The sequence below is a fragment of the Mchenga conophoros genome, linkage group LG12, assembly GCF_057382185.1.
Source record: "Mchenga conophoros isolate Kocher_MC1m ecotype Shallow Benthic linkage group LG12, M_conophoros_male_GT1.1, whole genome shotgun sequence".
In the NCBI taxonomy this organism is placed as follows: Eukaryota; Metazoa; Chordata; class Actinopteri; order Cichliformes; family Cichlidae; genus Mchenga; species Mchenga conophoros.
This window is the reverse complement of record NC_140537.1, coordinates 34,168,299-34,183,206: the sequence shown is the minus strand read 5'-3', so window position 1 is coordinate 34,183,206 and position 14,908 is coordinate 34,168,299. Positions and strand designations below refer to the sequence as shown.

The following is a 14,908-nucleotide window of genomic DNA, read 5'->3' as shown; positions in this document are numbered from 1 at the left end:
CCACATAGCATGTCCTGTTTAGTGACTCTTATTAGAGGAGGTTAGGCTACAGCTGCCTGTCTCAATCAAAGCCGAAATCTCAAGATTTAGATTTTTTTTTAAATTCACCCCTGTATAATTTTTATTAAGCTAAAAGTCATCGAGATCAAAGCTGTTCTTTGTACCTGACTGTAAACATGCATTTCAGTGCTGCAAAGTTTTTCGTTTTAACGTAGACATCTACAGTGACTGACTTCTATTTGAGCCACCCTCAAGTGGCCACTGTGGGTAATGCAGTTTTTGACACTTCTACGTCAGCTTAATTTCTGCCCACGAGGTTTCTACTTTGTATGAACACAAATTCGCCAACTAAAAGTTCTATTTTCTCATCTCCCTTAGAGATATCATATGATCATCCATTATTCATCCTCAAACTGATTTGCTTCCTATGTGTCAGGCTTATTGTTCAGCACATGTTGAAGGTTCTAAAGCACCAGATACAACACATAAAATAATTTTTACCTGTTTTAACAGGTTTTAGTTACCACATCAAGACATGAGCATTCAGTACAGTGATGTTTATTCCCATTGAAGTATAAGTAATGTTTCTGAAGACTGAACATTTACTAGTTGTAGTTCTACAGCTTTGGATTACTGACAATCTTGCCTTCATATGCAGTGTTACAGTGCTCACTCAGTCACTGCAGCAGAGGCAGACAGTATAAACATAGTCCTCTTTGGTCTAGGACTACGCCTCATCCATCTCCGAGAGTCCTAAAGTTCTTGCTAGACAAAATGTGCTTCAGTTTGTCGGAGTGTATGTTTCCCTGTAACAGAGGAAGAGTGTTTTCCTGTTTGCTGTGTACCTGCAGCCCCCTGGTGGACAGGTTTCCCAAACACATCGTCAGCGTCAGGAAGCCCAGCAGAACCACGCCTGTCTCCCCACACTGTTCCCATGACCACACCCTCATCCTGATGAATGAGAGAGAGGAAAGGATAAAAGAAATAAAAATAAGTTTTAAATGTCAACAAAAATATCTTGAGGTTTATGAGACAGCAGCCCTGATGCTGTGATTAATGAAGGGTATTTGGGTAAAAACCTGTCTCTGAATGGAAGCAGCCAGAGATGTGTGTTTAACAAAGGTGGAAGAGTTTGAAGGGAAATCTGATGACCGCTAATGACTTCTTGTGGCCAACCACTTAGGCGAGCTTTGGATGCTGAGACATGTGGGTGTTTTTTCACTCTAAATTGAGGCTTCTCAGCTTCCAGACTCTCAGAAGGGTTTGAAGTGGGACACATTTGTGGTCATAATATTTCCTTTCTGACTCTGCAGTGAAAGCCCTCACCTCTCACATCTGTAGTTGTTTAGCTGAACATAAGTGCTGCTGCTGTCTTTTACCTTTGCAGAGAGTGGAGGGTGTTTTACAAGAAATCACATAATTGCTGATTTCTGAGATATCTGTCCAAGATTCAAGAGAGCACTGGAGCAATTACGGGAGTGGTGTCAAACAGCAGATACACAATAGACACGCAACAATGTGCAGAAGAGCACCATTGGCACTGAAATATTCTGTCAATCCTATTTTAAAAAGTGAAGATCTTGCAAAGATTTCATTGTGGCAGTCCTATTTGATGATTAGAAATATTTATGCCAATTCAAGAAATACGGTTACATAATGAAGCAGCTACGGAGGTAAAAGGTCCTGGAGTTGATTTAAAATGTTGCATTTGCAAAGGTGATCTCAGTGCAAATAAAATCTTTTCCTTTAGTAGCACAAAAAAGCAAAAGCAAAACATTAATAAGAAACAAATTCATCGGAGAGTTACATTGAGCCAGGTCAAATCAGTAATTCTAGAATGACCTCTGTAATACAAAACTGCCTGGATGCAAACATAGATCAGCAGTGAAGGATGATCACGGGATTGTTTCCACTGTAGAGAAAAATTACCGTTGCGATATCCAGCCAAGAGATTAACACACTTCAAGAGGAACACATATTCGTATTTTAGTGTAACATAAAAACAAGACGTCACGCAAAAGACAAAGGGGGATCATCAAAAGCCACAAATCATTCATCGGCCTCAAGAACTGAAAGAGTTAGATTTGATTTTTTTAACATAAAACAGCTACAAAAAAATCCCATCAGTTTTTTTAATTACTTCATGATTATTTAGTTTCAATTAGAGCATTACGCAAGATGATTCTTACCACTGGAGAGGACAGGATTAACCTGTGCTGTCATCTTTCTCAAGATGTTTCAGGCTGTTTTCATAACTTTCTATAATTTCTATAGGACTCATTTTTTAATAAACTAAACAGAGTTAAAGGTTAACTGCCATTATTTTCTTAATTGCATTAAAGTATCTAAAAGATCATCTGATTCAGGTGAAGTCTGCTTTGAATAATCCAGTACATTATGCACAGTCAGGTTTCCGAGCACATCAGACAAATGCAGACAAAACAATGGCAAGCAAAGAGCATTTTCTCAGATAATGCACGCTGGTTTTGGTGTACCAGCTGTAGGTATCCAAATGTGTTGGCAGTCTGTGGAGACTAGCGTTGGCAGGTGGAGAGTGGCACAGACAGGCTGTTGAGGGCCACAGGTGTTGGAGACGGGAGTTGGACAGCACAGAGGCCAACGTAAAACTTAAACAAGTCTCGATGTGCTGGAAGGATGAAGGTAAGTTTCCTAGGACTTTACACAGGTAGGTCTTTGTTCAGCTGTTCAGACTATAAGGAAATGTAGATGTCTGTATGTAGAGGCTAACATAAACATGTACAGACATACAGGAAAAGGAGGGTACTCAAAGGACTCTGCAGTTGTATATATGAGTTTGAGGAGTGTAAGAGTCAATACTTAATTGTTGAAAGGGACACAGAAGAGGTAAATGCTCCCGTTTCAATGCACAGAAATTAATTCCTGCAACATATCCCAGTTTTCTTTTGTTCATTCGAACATTGCAGCCACATACCTTCAACTTAGCACTGTTTGCCGATTACTTTTATCATACCAAACTGTAGTGCTGATTCAAGAGCAGATACATTTTATTTGTAGACTATCATCCATTAGCTACATTTTTCACAAGAAAAGATACAGGAGAATTTGGAGGAAGGATAGTTACATTAGTGAGTAAGCTGCAGAAAGGTGCAATGAAGAAAGGGGTTCAGCAAGCTGCCCATACCTGAGGCCTTGGAAACTGCAAAGCAGCTGGACAGCACCAGGCCCCGACATGATTCACGCCCACTGGCTGAAGAAGCTGACTGTACTCCATAAGCGTCTGGCCACATAAATAAACCAGTTACTAATCAACGAGAGACACTTGGAATGGCTAACAGAAGGCCGGACAGTCCAGATCACCAAGGATCCCCAGAAGGGACCAGTTCCATCCAACTATCAGCCAAAACACCAGCTACTGGTAGACAGAACAGTCGCTCAAGATTGCAAGACTAGGCTCACTAGGCACACCACCTAGTGAGCCCACACATTGACCCTGGAATGCCTAGAGCTATACAAGATCAACATTACCCTAAGAGCCTTCATCAGGAATTCAATGGGGATGTTGCGTACAACACTAGACAACTTCAAATCTATAGCACAAGTCACCATGTAGTGTGGGATCTACCAAGGAAATGCTCTGTCCCCACTGCTCTTCTCCAAAACTCTGAACCCCCTCAGTGAGATCATTAACAAGACTGGCTACAGATACAGACTATGGAATAGAGCAATCATCAGCTACCTCCTCTACATGGATGACATCAAGCTGCATGCCAAGAGTGAATGAGACATCGATTTACTCATCAACATCACTTGGACATAAAGCAATGACATCGGAATTTCATTCGGATTGGAGAAGTGTAGCTGGATGATAACAAAGAGAGGGAAGGTAATCAGAACTCAGGAGATTGAACTACCAGAAGGGAAAATTGCAGATATCAAGGACTGCTACAAGTAGCTGGGAACAGCATCAGCAGGTCCATGCATGGCATGTACCACTGTCAGATACAAGAAGTGGCTGACATTGAGAAATCCTACCAGTTCCTGGACAAATGCAAGGCATAAAACTCCATAACCAAGTGGCTGGCATAGTATACAGGAACATGTGTGCCGTGTGTGGCCTGTAAGTCTCCATGTCAAAATGGGACACATTCCTTAGGGTGGTTAAGAATGACTGAACTAAGATCCTGTTGGACTTCCACAGACAGACAACAAACTGTTGGCTAACCGAGCAGTGGTGGACAAGCAGAGGAAAACGGCCACACTGATAGATGTAGCTACACCAGGAGGAGGGTAAAGGTAACAGTGGTCCCAGTTGGGGCCAGCCCAGCCCACAAGTGCCAAACTTAGCAAGTGTCTCCAGCAGATCCGTGGAGCAACATCTGAGATATCTGTCCAAAAGAGCACACACTGAGGAACATGTGATGCGCAGGACCCTCAATCTCCCAGGCCTCTGATAGAGGACTTGAGCTTGAAGGATAAACACCGTCCATGAGAGGGTGTGTGTAGAGATAAAAACATCAATAACCACAGTCACCATAACATTTGATTTGTTTGTTATGTTGTTTTGACTTGTCAGTTGTGACGCAATCACCATGTTGGGTTAGGCTAGCAACATTGTTACCAAGTATAAAACACAAACACCTACCTGCTACGTACCAGAACAATCAAGTACTGCCTGAAATACCTCACCTAAGAGGTGTTCAAGAGACAGACCAAATGAAGTGCCCAAACCACATCCTTCACTTGTAGAGGAGCAGCAGCTCTATTCTGAACTAGTCCTGAATCACTAAATTCCACCCACAGAGTCCACCCACACTACAGAGGAAACTCATTTGTGCCTCTTCTGTGCAAGATCTCCCCTTTTTGGTAAATGACCTCAGCTCCAGTGGGGAAGTGAGGGTAGGAATATATGTCGCAGAGTAAGTCAACAGCTTCACTTTCCGCTCAGGGATCTCCTCACTACCAGACCGGCACAGCATTCGCACCACTTTTGGCTCTATCCATCTGTTAGTCTGTCCTGTTGCACTCTTTCCTCATTTGTAAACAACACCTTCCTCGACTGAGCAGAAACGTATTCCCAACCAAGAGTAGGTTGGATCTGAAAACTGCTGTTCACAAACGCTGTCCATCTAATCTGACTGGGCTGGAGCTGTTTTGCAAAGAAGAATGGGCAAGAATTTCAGTCGCTAGATGTGCAAAGCTGGTAGAGACATACCCTAAAAGACTGGCAGCTGTAATTGCAGCCACAGGTGGTTCTACAAAGTATTGACTCAGGGGGCTGAATAATTACGCACACCCCACTTTTCAGTTATTTATTTGTAAAAAATGTTTGGAATCATGTATGATTTTCGTTCCACTTCTCACGTGTACACCACTTTGTGTTGGTCTTTCACATGGAATTCCAATAAAATTGATTCATGTTTGTGGCTGTGATGTGACAAAATGTGGGAAAGTTCAAGGGGGCCGAATACTTTTGCAAGACACTGTAGTTCTCATTCATATTCAGCTGCAAAAAAGTGAGGTGGAGATTGCTGGTCATTTAAGGCAAAAGGACGAGACCACCATCATACTGACTAGCCATTGGAAATTTATATCCAGTCCAGTCGACTATCCAGTCCAGAATTGGCGTAACTATTACAACTGATTTAGTTAAAACCACACTTTCTTAAGCCTAGGCTGTGTTTCCAGCTGAAAAATACAAATGTATAAAATATAAATGTTTGATGGGTTCTAGTGCTTCTCTCCACAAAAAATATGTTTTTTAAGCAAACAATTGTATGTACGAGTCTGCAAGCGATACAATGTTCAAATTCCTGCTGAAATTAAATGTTTTCTCTCCCTTAGTTTAAAATCCTAAAATTATATTTAACAAATGATGCAAATATATGTTAATTTATTTTGAATTTTGTAATCCTGAAAATCTTGTTTCTTTTGAGGCTAAATTTCAGGGAACCAATGTGAATCCACAGTAGCAGACGGAGTTAAATGAGCTCCGGAGACGCATATGCAGACGTATACGTTCATATACACATTGAGCTTCTAGGAAAGATCTCATAGTACATCCTGTCTCCTCAGGTCCAGTTAGGCAGCCTTGTTAAAATAAGCAAGCAGCTCGTCTCGCCCCTGTTTGCAGTCTGGCTTTCTCTGGCACTAAATATTGGTGACAGGTGTCTTAAAGCAGGCACAGCAGCACCTGGACTTCATTATCCAACCAGACGCAGCTGGAGCCCGGCCAGCTGCCAAACACACATACAGTCAGACACAGCCACACATGTGCATACACTCAGCCAGTTCGTGACTCTGTACACACACACTTAGACACATGCACACTGAGTATTGTGCACGTACAGGTATGCAGACATCATGGCATAAATGTACGCGCTCAAACACACACAGTCAATCACTTTCTCCAAATCTCCTTCTTTGCTGCTTACGCATATTTGCACAATGATATTAACCTACACCCAAGTGTATTTTAATTTTAACCCTAATTGCTCTTTTGAGAAAGTGAACTCGCCAACATGTCAAAAGTTGGTGCTACTTTGGATGGTCTGCTATTGTAATTATCATGGTGTGAGCTATTAGCCATATCTGACACTTGTTGAGGAAATAATTTCAACTCCTTTTCCGAAGTTTCCAAGTGTGGCCCACAGTTTTCGATGAGCCACATCTGGGCTTAACAGACAGTGTTGAATTAGGAAGAGTTTGGCAGATTTAACTTAGCCACAGGTACGTGTTATATCACCGCAGGCCCCACCTAATGACGTCTGGGCCACAACATTTGCCAGTCTAATAATTGAGCTCTCAGTGTCAAAAGTAGCCTAGACTAGGCCCAGATGTTTCTATTAGCTGAGGTTGATCTGGAAGACTACGCCAGCACGGACAGAGTGTGACGTTTACACAGGAGGGAGGACAGCCTTAAGGTCTCCAGGCATTGCACAACTGACAAAGAGGCTGTTCATTCCCCAAATCATTTCGATTAAATAACAATAAGGCATTGATGTTTTTACTTATTGATCTGTCTGCTCCTCCTCACACCTGCCCAGCCGTCTAAAACACCATGTATTGGTAGTCGATGCTCCGCGACTCAAAAACGCTTAAAAAATATTATCACTCACTGTTAGAAGATTTAATGTTTCTGTAATTCTTCGTTATACAGTCGTGTGCAAAAGTTACAAATGTATTCACGAAGGTTTCATTAGCGACAGTATCCTCTTTTTTGTATCTTTCTTGGTCCTTACTACAAGTATATTACGTGCAGAAATGTTACCCTAAAATCCAGTTTAAATACACTGTAAACTGCATCATAAGTCATAGGCACTATTATAACTAAACACATCTGGTCCTGGTAGAAGGAATACCTTCTACCTGGAGTGAAATAAACACACACACACACAATCCAGACACAGTCTTCCTCTTTCCTTCTTTCCTCCGCTGTCGTTTCCCAGGCGGCCAGGCATAAGACAAAAGTAAACAGTCCCTCATCCTCTCTGACTCTCCCTCCCTCACCCCTGAGCCGTCCCCACCCTGAAGGCCCCCTGGGGCCCCTCGCCTTGCCGTTTTGTTTATGTAGCACTGGCAGCCTCAGCAGATAGACAGACAGCAGTAGTCTGTCTGTCCCCTGAGAGGTTGGACTGAATAAGACCGGTCTGACATATCAAACAATATATCAGACCAATACTTGATTTTTATTATCTAATATTGGATGCTTTCCAGTCTCTGATGGCCACATGTAATGGAGATGGATACAGTTATGCAGTTGGACAGAAAATAACCAAATAATTTACTACGTATTGTTTACATTGTGTTTGAAAGCTATTCTTCTGTTAACCCTTTAAGACCTACCATAGAACCAAGTCCGCCAGAGCTTATATTATATTTTTACATGCTGTAGTGCCATTTTTGGGAGCATTTCAAGTTGCTATACATCAATACAACCATTATAGCCCAAATTTTAATAATATGTATGCATTAAGTGCATAGAAATTACATAAATTGCAAGAAAGTGCAATAAACTACAAAAGAATTGAAAATCGTTTTTGTGTTTTTAACATATATTTCTAGTTAGAGAAATGTAAGAGGCTTATCCCTCAAAACTGTGAATACAAAAAAGTTGCACAAAATAGTTTCCCACCACAGGAAATGTATTTTGAGTGTCTTCATAGTTTTCTTTTTGAAATACACCAATTTTTATACACTGCAGGAAAAACGAAAATAAATATTATAGTGTAAATTTGCAAAAAAGCAGAATATGCATCAAAATAAACTATTTCCAGCAGTGCAATTTTAGTTCTAAGCATCCCAGAAACGACACAGAAAGTCAGAAAGTCAAACATAATTTAGGCTCATGAGGCCCTGATGGTAAAAAACTACATTTTCGCGAAAATGACGTCACTTCCGGTTTCAGGCAGGTAATGGCGGACACGCGATAATTCACGCTGACGTCTATTCTAACGTAGGAAGTGTTACAAACAGCTGATGGCATAAGATGTAAGTACAACTCCTCCGGTTTCATATGCAAAAAAAATTATTGCGCTAGCTTACGTGGTTGCAGTTCTAAGGGATTTAAAAGTAGTTGCGCAAAACGGACCGTGCCCGCTCCGACTGGTTTTAAAGGGTTAATACCAATGAGATATATGTTACACACTGGCTTTAGGAGGACTCTGTCTATGATCTTCCATAAATGATAACGCTGTCTTCTGAAATACCGAATGAGCCTGTCAAACTCGCCCAACAATCTCCCTCTCTACTTTTAGGATTAGATTTCAAACTTTCTTTTTTGATAATGCTTATAGTTAGGATCAGATGACCTTGAAGTATCCTTTAGGTATTCTACTACAGTGCTGTGCAAATGCCTTAAGTCACCCCTCTTTTCTTTATATTTCGGTTCTTGAGCAATGGTTCTCCAGGCTTTCTGAAGGTTTTACAAAGTTGTTTTTGGACATTGTCTGCACTCTTTGTCAGCCCAGTTCTTGTTTCTGAACATCAGAGTAGACTCTTAACACTGACCCGTGAAGACACCTAACTCAAGGGATGAACCAGTGTCGAGTTCAAACTTGGCATAGTGTGTCCTTAAAAAATGTGAGGAAACTGGATCAGTGGAGGCAGGCCTAAAAAAGCAAAAGCTAGCTTTAGCAGGTAAACAGTATCTGAAAGTCACGTCCTTAATAAATAGGACAAAAATCCTGCAATCCAGTCATCAGTATGCATGAAAAGTGAAGGTCCCTGTCATCTGTAAAACACAGTGCAGGCTCTGCTATGGATGGGTGGTGAAAACGTGTCGCCCAACTGAAAATACTAAGTCCAGATGAACAGAATCTACTTTTTAGATATTTCCTTACCTGGACGATTGAGCATACATCAAAAAGGCTCTGTCATAGTTTGAGGTTACCTTTAGTTTTGGAGATTTTGTCAAAATTGATGGAATTATGAACAGAGAAAAGTACCATCAGATTTTGGTCCACCATGCAATATCATCCAGCTCCATTTTTCAGCATGATCCCAAACACGCTACCAATCCTGCAAAGTCATACTGAGACAGAAAAAAACCCCGAAGTGGAATCCTAGCAGTCATGGTTTGGCCTCTCCAGAGCCCAGATCCCAACATTATTGAAGCCGTGTGAGATCATCTTAACAGAGAATGGAACAGAAGGAAACAAACATCCAAAGACGAGTTTTGAATTTCCTTCAAGAATCCTGGAGAAGTATTCCTGAAGACTGCTTAATGAGCCTAATAGAGTACAGGCTGTGTTGAAGAATAAAGGTGGTCATACTGAATATTGGCAGGCAAGCTCATTGTAATTGACTCTGTTTTGCATCTACACATACCGTATCAAAATTAGTTTTTGCATAGTACTTATATAGGCTCAGCCTACTGGTGGACTTCCCATGATGCAATGAGCACTTTTTCTCCCCTTGTATCATTCCTGATCTATTTCTTTGCCATTATTGCCTGTCGTCAGTTCGTATTGGACTGTGTGATTGTTGGAGCTCGCTCCAATATCTGTGGGTACTATATAAAAAGATTTTTTATTCGGTAGCAAATTGGAGCCTGGTATTTCTGATACTCTTTCATCTGCTCTAGGAAGCAGATGAAGGAGTATCAGAAATACTGATATCATGTTCCCATTGTCTGAAGTCATCAGTGCTGTGGGCTGCAGTGGAACTTGTCTTGGTAATTTAAAATTCATTCTCACACAGCAAACTGCCATGAAAGGTGCCAGTCTGGCCATCAGGAGACATTCAGATTTCAGTGTCTTGAAGCACCAAATGTGCGATTAACAGTTCATTTTCTCTGCTGAGTCTGGAAAGTTTTGCAAATATTGTGTTTTTTCACAAGAAAGCAAACACAACTTATGACAATTGTGGCGCACTTTACAGCTAACTCATAAGAGTTAACAGGATAATGCTTCTCCAATATTTGAACCCAGAAAATTAGAGTTAATGGTAAATGCAATTTAGATGTAAACTGCATACTTTTGACATAAAAAGTGCAATGACACATAAGTGAGCAGAAAAATCCCAGTGCGTCATTGCTTCCCAAAATTCGGATAACGTCATGGAGGAGTATGAGGCGGTTGGGGATGTCTGCTTGTCTCCAGGAAGATTCATTCTCCTGCCTTTTACCCCTTGAGCCAAACTCTTTTCCTTTCTCAAGTGTGCATGCAAAGCTGAAACAGGATCCAGGCCCTTCCCTTGTATACAGAAAGGAAAAAAGCCACCAAGAGAGCCAACAATGATGGATAAGTGAGCAAAAGAAACAGAAAGGAGGGAAGACGCAAAGGATGAGTAAGAAAGGCAGTCTGAGAAGTTGAAGATGGGTCAGCAGAGTTCAGATGCCCCTGGGACAAACAGAGACTGGGTTAAATTGCTCACACTTGAACCCTGACCTATTTATTGATTCACTTTTCAGAGCTGGCTTACCCAGGAGAAGGACCACGCTCAATTCATCTTTATTAGACTCACTCACAGTGAAAAGAAGCAGGTCTTTTGAATGTGCTCGAACCAATCAGTAATCCACTTTGACCACAAGGCTAAATTGTGGTCAAAGGCTAAATCTTGGACTAAATCTGTGTGGACTGATAATCACATTGGTGAAGAGCAACAGTGCTTTGTTCACGAACTAAAGGTGAATTCTGTTGTTATTGTGAGCAGTTACAATCTGTGAAAAACCAGCATATTAACGTTATTAAGGGAACTCAACAATTGATTGGGTAATGCTAATCAGCAGCTCATTTATGTATTTATATATAAACACATACAGAACTGTGGATAACAGCCAACAAATCAGCAGAGGTGGGACCAAGTCATTGTTTTGCAAGTCTCAAGTAAGTCTCAAGTCTTTATCCTCAAGTCTCAAGTCAAGTCTCAAGTAATGTCAGGCAAGTCAGAGTCGAGTCTCAAGTCACTGGTGTAAAAGTCCGAGTCAAGTCACAAGTCTGAAACTTTGAATTTCAAGTCCTTTCGAGTCTTTAAAAAAAAAATGAAAAAAGCATGTTGCAGTTATATGTTAAATGTAAATATTAGACCATGTAATTTTAAAATCTGTGTTTTTCTCAACACATGACAAAATAGTGAACTTAGAAAATATACACAAATTGTGAAATTGCACCTCTTTAAAATGCAGCTCAATTAAACCTAGCTCCAAGAATAATTTTCACCAACAGTTCTGAGATAAGCTGCATGTTATTCTTGGATGCGGTTGTAGGACCAGCTTTAAAATCGCATGACAAAAATATCATACACATTAAAAAAACTGTATCACCAACGTAGCCTGGACAACATTTGCTAGTTAGATGAAGTCAGCTATCTCATCTTAGCATATTTATATGCATATTTATAATCATACGGTTCTTGGAGTGAGTGCACACACTCATGAAGTTTAGTAACTTCCGGTCACTGCAACAAGCCCAGGTACAGTTTACCGACGGATGGGTGCAGGACCTTGAAATGCACCGTGTAGAACGAAAGACCATCGTACCTATCATAAGTTTACCAGTCTCACAAATCGTCTTCATAAATACACATTCCTTAACCGTTTATTAATAGGACCTTTGAGCTCAAGGGTAATTAATTAGTAGTGGAAATAATTTCTGGTACGCGTTACAGAAATGTAGCAGTGACAACAATATTGTATGCTGTAATCGTACTGGGCAATTAGTGATACAAAAAACCTGTTTTATCCTGTGAATAAAAGTATATGTTTTTGTTAATGTACCATAATAACAGAAGCGAAACGCAATATTGTGTCAGGACAATTCACTGTTTATGCACAATAAATAAAGGAGCATAGCGCGACAATTTCTGTTCAGCGCCAGACTTGCTTGTAACCTATATCACCAATTATGTTATGAAAATGACGTATTAACTACTAAAAAACACTGACCTTTGTGTAAATGCTTGGAGCAGACTAACCTGTGAGCTGGAGGGTTCTAGGACGTTATATTTGATCTTTGAATGGCTGCAATCCAGGCCATCCGTCGCCTCTTTGTTACTTCGGAAACATGGCTCGAACAATTTCTTTTCAACGACGTAATCCGATAACAACCGATCTCTTTACCCGTCGGCTTCCCGTGGCTGTCATGCGACCGGCTATTGCAGTTAATAATACAACAGCTTCTTGCCATTTTTTGTGTTTCTTTTTATCGCTGTGTGACTGATTTCAATTGAAAGCCTGCGTGTGCTAGTACCGCTTGCCACGAGTTCCCAGAATCCTTTGCGGTTTACCCCTGAATGACGTCACATTTTCAATCTCTATATAATATGCATGTTAAATTTTATATTTGGGGTGAAATATCAAGTCTTTTCAAGTAAACCGGTTCAAGTCCAATTCAAGTCCCAAGTCATTGGTGTAAAAGTCCAAGTCAAGTCACAAGTCTTAGAACATTTTTTCAAGTCAAGTCTAAAGTCATAAAATTAATGACTCGAGTCTGACTCGAGTCCAAGTCATGTGACTCGAGTCCACACCTCTGCAAATCAGGCTGTCCGAAGTTGCTCTTCTGCATGTGGTTCACAGCAGGGAGCGGTCCACTTCAGACACATTTGCTCTACTCGCAATACTTGTTTTGGTTTCGGCAAGGGTGGAGCCTGGTACAGCGTGCAGGAAGCATGACACTCCAAACTGTGAATTCACTAGACAATTAACTCTGTTTCTCTATGAGCTCAGTCCAATTTATTGTAACGTGAACTCTTGTACTGTGGAGCTGGCTGGTTACAGACCTCTTTCATCTATTTGAACTGTATTCTGATAATGACCCCACCAGAATATGTCGTTCTTTGTGGTAAATGGCCTGTATTTGTATAGCGCTCTTACTAGTCCCCCCTAGGGACCCCAAAGCACTTTACACACCCAGTCATCCACCCATTTACACACTGGTGGAGGCAAGCTACAGTTGTAGCCACAGCTGCCCTGGGGCAGACTGACAGAAGCGAGGCTGCCATATCGCGCCATCGGCCCTTCTGGCCAACACCAGTAGGCGGTAGGTGAAGTGTCTTGCCCAAGGACACAACGACCGAGACTGTCCGAGCCGGGGCTCGAACCGGCAACCTTCCGATTACAAGGCGAACTCCCAGCTCTTGAGCCACGATCGCCCCATTGTGGACAGTTTCACTTTTATTTTAGACAGAATAGTAGAATAGACAGGAAAAGGGGGAGAGAGGGCAGAACTCAAACCCAGGCCTCCTGCAGTAGCTTTTGGAAATATAAGTCATTCACTCAGTCAGTGAGTTGCCTTTGTTTTTGAATACGCTCAGCAATCAGAGGACCAACAAAGTAATAATTCTTCCCAACAAAAGTCATTTAAATTTTCTAAAAAATTGGTTTTTGGTTAAATTTGGAAACTTGTGCTAAGATCATCAGCAATGGTGACTTGTATTTTAGAGTTACACAAAGAAAGCATATTTTAAGAAATTACAAAATATCACCCTACTGTGTATTTTTGTTTAAGTACATGGCCAATAGGTTAAAAAAACTGTAGACATTGTCTAAACCTAACATTTAATAGATCAGTGGCAGTTTGTTAGGTGTTATGAGTTTAAACAATGAACTATTCCAAACCTCTTCATCTGCATTTTTTTTAATGGCAAAACCATCAAGTCTGTGCTTTTTAGGCATTTTAAAGGCTGACACAGCAAAAAGCCTTGACATGTGACTTACTTTCTAAAGCGTTACTTTAATAATGACCTAAATGTAACTTTCCTAAACTATTAGGAGGACCTTTTGTGAGGGAAATGCAACAGGCAAGACGTGGGGAGATTTTTTTCTTCCAATTCTCTACAGCAGTTTAGAGCCACAAGAGAGAGAAAAAAACTACACTTTGACAAGTAGCACTGGCACGAATATTAGCCTCTACCTCACCAGTTTACACACACGCACACACATCTCCCAACAGCTGACAAGTTTCCAGACAGACTCGGGCCTCTCCAGGATCTCACACACAAACACACGCACACATGCATGCCTGCACAAAAACACACACTCCTCTGAAAGAGAGTCAGCATTATTTTGTGGATTTGTTTTGGTCTGGTGCAAAGCACAAGTCTCATTGGCTCTGGTGTGCCTCATAAACACACACACGCACGCGCGCACACTTAGATGCACACACACATTGTACACAAAGAGCAGAGGCCAGAGGCAAACCAGCACATGCAGACATGCAAACAATCACACACACAAACACACAGGATGGAAAACACACAACTCAGAAAAACTCTCACACAGTATAAACACACTCACACACACACAATCATGCACACATAGAAGGAGGTTGCAAATATTTACCCACTCACCTCGCCTGCAGCAGTCCAAGGGCGTCTCAGTCTGTGTTGAGGATGCCGATTAATGTGTGTATGTGTGCGTGTGTGCATGTGTGTGTGTATGTGTATAGGTGTGTGTGTGTGTGTTTGTGTGTGTGTGTATGTGCGTGTGTGT

The 14,908-nt window shown here is 41.2% G+C and overlaps 1 protein-coding gene across 1 annotated transcript in view; it reads right to left on the bottom strand.

The window, feature by feature from the left end:
- The window catches only part of ttc16 (tetratricopeptide repeat domain 16), a 34,867-nt gene extending 19,959 nt beyond the window's left edge, over positions 1–14,908 (bottom strand). The window contains exons 1-2 of the mRNA XM_085293192.1: positions 14,767–14,908; positions 846–951 (exon numbers count right to left, since the gene is read on the bottom strand). Coding sequence (XP_085149318.1) covers positions 846–950 — 105 coding nt within the window. The 5' untranslated portion in view covers position 951; positions 14,767–14,908. The remainder of the gene's footprint in view (positions 1–845; positions 952–14,766) is intronic.